Source organism: Capsicum annuum, chromosome 5 (genome assembly GCF_002878395.1).
Source record: "Capsicum annuum cultivar UCD-10X-F1 chromosome 5, UCD10Xv1.1, whole genome shotgun sequence".
In the NCBI taxonomy this organism is placed as follows: Eukaryota; Viridiplantae; Streptophyta; class Magnoliopsida; order Solanales; family Solanaceae; genus Capsicum; species Capsicum annuum.
In genome coordinates, this window is record NC_061115.1 from 43,820,636 (window position 1) to 43,830,262 (window position 9,627).

General features: G+C 30.1%; 1 protein-coding gene across 3 annotated transcripts; it reads left to right on the forward strand.

Moving 5' to 3' along the window:
- Positions 1–3,153: 3,153 nt before the first annotated feature.
- Positions 3,154–6,284, forward strand: LOC107853587. Of its 3 annotated transcripts, XM_047412981.1 has the most exons (5): positions 3,158–3,304; positions 3,530–3,605; positions 4,108–4,281; positions 4,805–4,868; positions 5,531–6,284. In XM_047412981.1, exons 3-5 carry the CDS (start codon positions 4,151–4,153, stop codon positions 5,843–5,845), a joined length of 510 nt encoding a protein of 169 aa, XP_047268937.1. In that variant the 5' UTR covers positions 3,158–3,304; positions 3,530–3,605; positions 4,108–4,150; the 3' UTR covers positions 5,846–6,284. The 3 variants fall into 3 exon arrangements, with proteins under 3 accessions (XP_016554056.1, XP_047268938.1, XP_047268937.1); XM_016698570.2 differs by lacking the exon at positions 3,530–3,605 and having other exon boundaries at positions 3,154–3,304; XM_047412982.1 differs by lacking the exon at positions 3,530–3,605 and having other exon boundaries at positions 3,155–3,304; positions 4,140–4,281.
- Positions 6,285–9,627: the final 3,343 nt, after the last annotated feature.

The window sequence follows — 9,627 nt, forward strand, 5'->3', positions numbered from 1 at the left end:
TATCAATTTATAACAAATTAACTCTGTAATATAAAATACGCAAACTATCAATAAATTATAATCAAACAACCTAAAGTTAAGCTTTGAGTAGCAAAAATTTATGCACAAATATATTAGTATAATTATGATATATTGTATAATCAATAAAGGAATATGATTGAAGAATTAAAGAGTAAATAAAGAGTTTAGAGAACAAAATAAAAGGTTATATTAAAAAATCAGATGATATAAGAAAGAGTTATTTGAAATTCAGCTTTATCTAGTGTAGAGTTAGTATTCAATTTAAATTGTAGAAGAATCTGTAACTGATAATTCAAATTCGAAATTCAAAATTTAACATCATTCAAATAACTAATTTTTAGCTAACTTTATCTAAAAAGTAATTTTAAAAATAAACTTTATCTTTAAAATTAAACTGTATCCTCTTATAGTTTCAATTTAGAACTATAATAGAGTGTTTTAAACTAAATAATTTTTGATGGATTGTATTTTTATCTATAAACTAATTTTAATATTTTTGTATTTTTATAACTACAATTTGTAACTTACAAATCGTAAAATACTTTGTTCTACAAAAATACAATGTATGTGATAATGCTTGAGAAAAAATGGGAATGAAGAAATTAGTTTTTTTCTTTCTTTCTTTCTAATTTTATCTTTCTTCTTTTATTATTATTACTAATAAGTTTTTCACTACTACTACGTGTGTATTGTTGTTGTTGCTGTTGTCATCGTCGTTGTTGCTGCTGCTGTCGCTATCGTCGTTGTTGTTGCTGCCGCTGCTGCTAAAACATTGAAAAGAATTAATTTATGAATCGTAAGAGTTCATTTAGAACTATTCAATGCTAGGTTCCTAATTTCAAGTAAATGATAATCTTTTTCTAAAAGAAATCTAATATTTTCAAATTCAAATATTCATATCTTTTAATTCAAAAATTTTATTACAATACTATATTAACCTTGTATTAAAATTGCCAAGTGGCTTATTCTTATGCTGCCACTTGGCTTCTTCTAGTGCTTCGTCTTCTGATTTATAATATATATAGATATAGATGTTTTTAAGCATTAATGAATGACTTAAACACTTTGTAAATTCTCATATCATTAATTTAATTTTGGAGACTTTAAATGTCTTAAAACATTTTACAAGATTGGTTAATTTAATGCTATTAGGAGTAATCAATTAAGGGTATATTGAAAAAAAAATTATCTCATCTCGATTAATAAAAAATTATAAGTAAAAATAGAAATCAAATTACACTATTTGTGATGGGTAAAATTGAACAAATGGAGTATAAGGTAAAAAATTCTAGTCTAGGATTTATATTCTTGTTATAGTAAAAAAAAAAAAAAAATTATTCATGCAGTATTTGATTTGATTTCTTTCTCACTCCATTTTATAACGATCAAATAACTATGTCATGTCAGGTTATGAAAATAATTTTTTTCAAAAATTATTTGAAATTTTATAAGCCTTTTATTCATTCTTACTTAACGATCGTGGAGAAGCAAATCTAACTAAAAAGTTCTCACTGAAATTAAGTATAATTTGGCTCGAATTGATAATTTAAAGTTAAATTTTAAGTTTAAGTTGTGTTTGATAATATTTTTATAATAAATATTTAAATATAAATATATCTATAATCTATAATCTATAATATATTAAAAGTGTGAAGACCCTTAAAAAAGTGATTTGAATTTTTTACCCTTCATTAGAAGACTTTTCTTTATACAAAACTGTCTTTTCAATATTCTTTAATTTATTATTTAATTATTTTTTAAATTTCCTAAAATATATGGGACTCCTAAAATATATGGTAGGAGAATTAATTAATATTTTCCTTTCTATTAAACTTTCTAAAATATATGGGACTCATAAAATATATGGTAGGAAAATTAATTTATAATTTTCTTTCTACTAGACGTTCTAAAATATATGAGACTCCTGAAATATATAGTAAGAAAATTAATTAATATTAATAATAATTTAAGAAAAATAACTTCTACCCACGACACATTAATTTTAATTAAGATATGCCGTTAAGCATAAGGTTTAAGATTGCTTATCTAACTTGATTCGATTGCAGATCCAGATTGATGGATGCTTGATTTTCTAACCCTCAACGTCTTCACTGCTTTGTCAGCATAATAAAATTCAACATGTGTGTATATATATATCTTCTTTAATTTGTTTTCATACAAAATCAGTCTTTAGGGTCAAAATTTTCGCTCAGTCAAGAATTAATTGGATCAAAGTCGAAGTTTTGCGATCACTATTATAATTTTATTATAGTTTACAGGTCATAGATGAATGTCGGTTGACTTTGAAGAATTTCTTGTGTAAAGGTTAGGTTTAATTGTATTGTTTTGATATCTTTATTATCTTATTATTTTATTTTAATTTACAGATGCTAGATGAATGTGGGTTGGCTTTGAAAATTTTTTTAAGGTAAAGATTAGGTTTAATTGATTACTGTAATATCTCTATTAATTTGTTATTTTGTGATAGTTTACAGTTTGTAGATGAATTTCGATCGACTTTGAAATTTTTGTGTAAAATTTAAATTTAATTGTACTGTTTTGATATCACTTTTATCGTATTATTTTGTTGTAGTTTACAGGTAATAAATAAATATTGGTCGGCTTTGAGAATTTTTTTTATGTAAAGGTTAGATTTAGTTGTATTATTTTGATATCTCTGTAATTGTATTATTTTGATGTCTCTATCATTGTATTTTTGTTGTTGCAATTTACAGATGACAGATGAATGTCGATCGACTTTTAAAAATATTTTTGATAAATATTAGGTTTAATAAATAAATTCTCCATCTTTACATACTTAAAAGATATTAAATTTAATTATTATATTCATTTTTATTATTTAAACAAATATCCTATTTAATGTAATGTTTGAACTCATTAAAGAGAGTTACACGGGTAAGACGTGTACACTTAAATTAGTATTTTTTAAACATGAACCATATATTATTAAAAGTAAGATTATACTAATAAATATTTGATTTGATATTTTTCTCTTACCTCTACATAAAACTTAAAAAAACTATATTATAAAAATACAATTATAATATAATATTTGATTTGATATTTTCCTTTCCCTCTCTCCACAGTATGAAAGTCATAGAACCCATCTATGTTAACCTTCTTAACTCCCGTCTTAAACTGACCGTTTCTTCTCTCTAGTAACAATAACAATATATTTCCCCCCTCTATTTCTTCTCTTCCTTTTATTTGAATCCTCCTCCTCTTCATACTAACCCATACTCTTTTTCTTCACTTCCCTCAGGTAACACCCCCCCCCCCCTCCGCTGAATTGTTATGATTTTGCAACTTTACTCTTTCTTTTGGCCGTCGAAAAAATTCATCGACCGACTCTATGCGACCTTAACGTACTTTAATATGTATGAATTTGTTATATGATTTTTGCTCTATTAAATTATGTGTAGATCTGTCTAAGAAACAAAGAAATTATTTGATTTTATTGACTCTTATTATATGTTTAATTTTTTAGGCGAATCAATTTTGTCTTCAGTAGAGTTTTATTGAGCTGGGAATCTACGGGTTTTTTTTATATATATAATTTGAAGGTACTTTTTAGATCCACGTTTTTCTAAATTTTTCGTTATTTTCGCCGATGATTTCTCAGTTTATAAGCTAAAAATCCGCCGCTTTTGTTTGAAATTCTGTTTCTTTTTTTGAGTTTTCACACATATTATATTCTCCTTTAAATTCATGTATTAAGCTAGAAATCCATGATCTCCTAATTTCCTAAATTAAAAGTCTAGAAATTATGCTTTTTTTTTTTTTTTCAGATCTATGATCTCCTAATTTTCTTTTAATACTTCCGGCTATAAAAATTCTTCGCCGAGTAATATCCGCTTTCATTTTCTTTTTTTAAATTTTTATTTTTCAGCTTTGACCAGATCTATAAAATTCCACTTATAATAATACAAGTAAATTATTTTTTTCTTACGTCACTGTTATCTTTAGATCTGTGAAGTCAAAAGAAAGAAACTATTTTTCTTTCTTTCTTTCATTTTTCTTTCACTAAAGAATTCTAAATAATTTTTTTTCATTTGTCTTGCGCAGGCTTTGTATATATAACTTGTATTTGTTTGTAGAAACTTGAAAAATGAATCACTGCGCTATTCAACAAAGTAACGTTGCCGCTTGTGAAGAGATGATGCGCTCCAAGAAGGACGCCCTTGTTTGCCCAAAGCCACAGCGTATTAGCCCAATGAGATCTCTCAGATGGCATTTTAGGTAAACTTTACTTACCCTTTCTTTTAGTTTTTATTGTAGTGTTCGAGCTAACTTGTCTACCTCAATCAATTATCCAGTAACTCAATGACAGTGTCAGATTTTCACTAAAGGATTCTGAATATTAAGAACTAACTAATCCCCCAATCCACCAAATCTATAATAAATAAAAATAAACCACCTAATATTTTTTATCTCATAAATGTGAAATTTTATAGTAATTCTTAACCTAGTCGTCATCCCTAATCTTTCTTTGTTACTATATCAATGTTTAGTTATTACATTTTTTTCCCTTTCACTGTTTTGTGAGTTATGCCCCCCCCCAAATCCACCAAATCTATAATAAATAAAAATAAACCACCTAATAGTTTTTATCTCATAAATGTCAAATTTTATAGTAATTCTTAACCTAGTCGTCACTAATCTTTCTTTGTTACTATATCAATGTTTAGTTATTATATATTTTTTCCCTTTTCACTGTTTTGTGAGTTATGCCGTTTTGACTAATTTCAGTTTTCTTATTCAGCCATCAACAAGACCTTTGTGATTCAAGGTCTGGAGCTGATTTATTGGATATCATCCTCCCAAAGGTAGGTTAAACTTTTGGTTAGTACCTCTAATTTTTTTGGTTAGTTGGAAATATGTGGAATTCATTATTCGTTATAAAGAAAAATTAAAAAAAGAAAGGAGCGTATTTTGTGGACCTGTTGATAAAGGCTTGTGTCCAAGTGTGTGGGCACCATGTTCTTGTCGGTGCAATGTGAATTTCATGTTATGCCTTTCATCAAGTGGCTTAGAAGCTATTCAACAATCATTGTTGATTAACTTTATATTTTGGGCCCATCTTGTCGGTTAATAGTTTACTTATATAGGTTGAAACCACTTTAATTTACTCCTTCCGTTTTAATTTATGACTTATTTGATCAAACATAAAATTTAAATAATAAAATATAGATTTTTAAAATTTTTGGTCTCAAGGACCTATGCTGTTCCAACTCTTCAAAATGTCAACGGGTATGTGGCAGGTTCTCACAAATAATGTATTTTTGGGGAATCTTACCCATGTGCTATATAAAAAAACGAAGAGTTTGTTCAACTTAGCTCAAGGACAAGTAAAAATGAACGTAGAAGTAATTATGATAACTGAAACACAAAGAATGTTGCATAAAATAAAACGAAAAGTATTCTTTCGTTCATAGTAAAATTCTCTTTAGATTCAACTGTTAATTTGTAGTTTTGAAAATATTGACAGGGTTGTGTAGGTGTGGATCAATCAGCTGCACAAGTTGCCTCGTCGCCCCCATTTTTTTGTGGGTCACCACCGAGCAGAGTATCTAACCCGCTGATTCAAGACGACCGTTTCGGGGACGAGAGGGTGTCCCCAGTATCACCACGGGCCATACCAATTCCTTCCGGATTGGCTTCGTCCCCCTCGTCATCTGCTAGGAAAGGTCCTGGCGGATGTGTGAGCAGGGTGAATTTTGGCAACAATCCGGCTGTGAGAGTTGAGGGTTTCGATTGCCTTGACAGGGATCGTCGTAATTGTAGCATTCCTGCTTTGGCTTAAGAGAAAACAGTACATAGAGGAAACATGAACAAGTCAATTTTACCAGAAAGAGAGTTTGGAACTTTTTCGTGTCGACTGAGAAACTGAGGAAAAGATCCTTTTAACTAGTGTAAATACGTCCAAAGGGTCTTAGCCTATGTAAGTAAATTGTAATATAGTGTCTAGTGTCTTTTGTCTATGTAAGTAAATGGGAGTCGTTATTAACAAAGTAACTAAGTGTCTTATTAGGAGTAATTTAATGGTTTTTTTGTTCTAAGGTGGGGGTCAGGTGAAGGCTTAGTTGTAATGATGTAATTTAGTGTGTTGGGGGCTGTAATCTAAGAGATTTTGTAAAAAAAAGAGCAAGGAAAAATTAGTTGGCAAGTGGAATCATCAATGAAGTCGATTCACTTTGTAAAATTGTATGATATATATAAAAATCGATTATGACTTTAGTATACTTTGATTTGCTTTACTTGTGTTCAAAATCTTTTGAAAAGTGCCTGTGTCTGTCTTCAAGAGCTAGTGATAAGATTTGTGTATATTTTATCTTCTTTATACCCAACTTACATTGAATAAGTTGTTCACGACTTCGATTCTTATATTACGTCATTGCGTATGGCAAATCTGTTGTATCCATCACTTTCGGTTAGATGCTTTGCTGGTTTGCCACGCCAAACGCGAATAGCTGTTGCTTTGTTTTGGCATTTTACACTTTACATTCACACCCTGCTGGATTGTCCTCTATCCCTAATCTTTTTTTTGCCTCATCTTTCCTCCCTTAAATTTGAGATATTAACATGTTTTGTGTATATATTAAATAAATTTTAGAGTTAATTACTATTTTTATTAAATTGTCACAATTTTACAAGTTCTATACTTAAATTATATTTTATTTTTGTTATCCTTTTTAAGTATAAACTTTCAAGGATTAAAGCTTCACGATTTGATCGATGGCAGCGCTTTATTAACACTTAAGAGGTACGTGGGAGGTAAAATAAATCTCCACGGCATTAATATAATGATCGGATTTTTAAGTATCTTTTTGTTACTCTTGGCCATCAAGTATTTTGTTACTCTTTGAAATATGATTTTTGAAGATTAATCCACTTCCAACAGATGGCAATGAATTTATGATGAGTGACGACTTGTCGAAGATGAAAATGTTGCCACATCGGATTTTTAAGAATAGTTAAGTCGATAATTAATATTTCTTTAGTTTTTATTATATATTTTTCTTTATTTTCTTTATATTCTTGTATCCAAGAAATCAAATGGGTAGATATTAATGCATCAGATATGAACGGGTATGTCATGATATTCAGGAGGTTCAAGTAGGAATGAAATAAGAATCTTAATAGATGTAGAGATAAGGGAGCAACTAATAGAGGTTAGGAGGATTAATGATAGGAATGACGATTTACTCTTGGAGGGACTACCTTGAACATTATTAGTGTGTATGCACCAAAAGCTAGCTTAGACGAGGAGGAAAAAAAGAGTTTTTGGAAGGTTTTTAACGAGGTGGTGAGAGGTATACCATACACTAAGAAGCTTTTTGTAGGAGGGTATCTTATGGGCTAATCGAAACATTTCTACAAGGTTATGACGATGTGCATGGATGCTTTAGATTTGGGAATAAGAAACGAAGGAGAAGTCTCACTATTGGAGTTTGCGATTGCCTTTGGGTTGACAGTAGCCAATTCAAATTTCCCAAAGAAGAAGCAACATTTGATTACCTTTCGTAGTACAATGAACAAGACTCAGATGGATTGTTTGCTTCTTTGAAAAAGTGATAAATATCTTTGTAAAAACTGTATGGTGATACCAAGTGAGAATCTTAGAAAGAGTGATAAATAGCTAGTGCCTTCAAGAAAGAAAAGTTGATGGCTATAAGACTTCGGAGAGTAGTGATTCAGGTGTTGTGGTTTATCAAATGAGAACTCAGACTAATCACACACCCTATGGTGATGATATTATTATGTTCTGTGTAGCAAACCCAAAGTCTGTTGAAAATGATCTTAAGTCATTAAAAATTAAGAAGATACTTTTGAACAACTGATAAACAACACCAAGGGCTCATTCTATATAAACGAAAAGATGCAGTGACAATTAAAAATAAAACCCAAAAAGATTTTCATGAGAAAAGAAACTTTCCCATTTACTTATCTGGGATGTCCAATATTCTGTTGGAGAAAGAAGATAGTATATTTTGAAGAGCTGGTGAAGAAAATCATTAAAAGAGTAATATTTTGAGAGAATTTTTTTTATCCTTTAATGATAGCTTTGATTGCTCACGTCCAATAGAAAATCCCAGTCTACTTCCTATCAGTTATGAATCTCCCTAAAAGAGTAACAAAATGAATCCATAAAATATTTGCATCCTTTTTCTGGATAGCACAATGGGTTCTGAAAGGAGATATCAGGTGGCAAGGAATGATATATGCTTGCTTAAGGAATTGGGAGGGGATTAGGATTTAGGGTTCAGGTCTTTACATGATACATCAAAAGATTTATTTGGAAAGCTATTGCAATGATCTGATTTTTGATAATTTTTGTAAAATATTTTATTTTTGTGTGATTTGATTATTTTACTGCTCCCAATAGTTGCTTTGTGGTATTTTTGGGGTGTGGAGATGATTGACACGATTTTCAATGCATTTTGGTGAGAGTTGTGTGAGTTTATGATTTTGGTGGTTAAAAGCGCTTATTAGTTGACTTCGGTCAACATTTATTGATCTATGCATCGGATGGCAAAACAAACTGCACCAACAAAGTCGGAACGTTGATTTTAGGTTGGTAATATGATTGTTGTGGTTTTACGGCTTTTCTCATTTCGATCCTCGGCTCGAAAAGTTGTGAAATTAAATTTTGAGGGTCAACTTTGTAAAAACGACGTTTTTTTTTTTAAATTTGATATCGTTGTTGAATACAAAACGTCGAATTTAGTCTAACAGCAAAGTTCATTTGCGTTCTTGGGATTTCGAATGAATCCCGATGGTACACCACTCAACTAGTACACCCGCTTATGCGAACTTTTGGTTGTTTAAGCGACTTGGTAGCCAGCTGGGGCTATCGCTTAAGCGACTCCCCCATCGCGTAGGCATTTGTAGCCTAGGCGACAAAGCGGGTATCGCATAAGCGATACCTGATCGCTTAAGTGATATTCACGTAAGCGATCTGGTGATCGCTTAAGCATTATCTGGGCGGGTTATATTTCCCTCGTTCACGATTTTTCACCATTTTTGAGATTTAGAGCTTGAGATTTTGAGTTTTTGGGTGATTTCTTTTATTTTTAAGCTTAGGTAAGATCCAAATTCCCATTTCAATTATTTTTCTACGATTCTTATCATTTAAATCTTGTTAAAACTTGAATTCAAAAGTGAAATTTGAAATTTTGGTCTGAAAGGCCTAAATTAGTGATTTCTCGATTTAAATGTTGATTTCAACTCATTTTCACTTGAAATTTTTTCTACGATATCCTTTAATTATGAAAATATGTTTTGGGACTAAAATTTTGATCTTATCCAACATAAAATTTCGATCTTATCCATGTTTTTTGAAAAATCCATTTCAGGGGTTCTTTTTTATCCCGACCTGAAAATGAGTACATTGACTTCCTTTTAACGCATAGATACTATATTTCTATATTTTCGTTGATTTCAGGTCTATTCATGAGGATAAAGCTGCATGATAAAGGCTTTTTGTATCGATTTTTGTTATTTGAGGTAGGTTATGGCTTAGCTTTCTTCAGACTGGGTTGGATAGTTAATATTGGTATAAAATCATGTTATGAGTATGAGAAT

What these genes read in the sequence shown, in the direction of transcription:
- LOC107853587 (XM_016698570.2), top strand. Translation starts at nt 4,151, where the DNA reads ATGAATCACTGCGCTATTCAACAAAGTAACGTTGCCGCTTGTGAAGAG. An exon ending in TCTCTCAGATGGCATTTTAG is followed by an intron (nt 4,282 to 4,804) that starts GTAAACTTTACT and finishes TTTCTTATTCAG; the next exon opens with CCATCAACAAGACCTTTGTG. An exon ending in TGGATATCATCCTCCCAAAG is followed by an intron (nt 4,869 to 5,530) that starts GTAGGTTAAACT and finishes AAATATTGACAG; the next exon opens with GGTTGTGTAGGTGTGGATCA.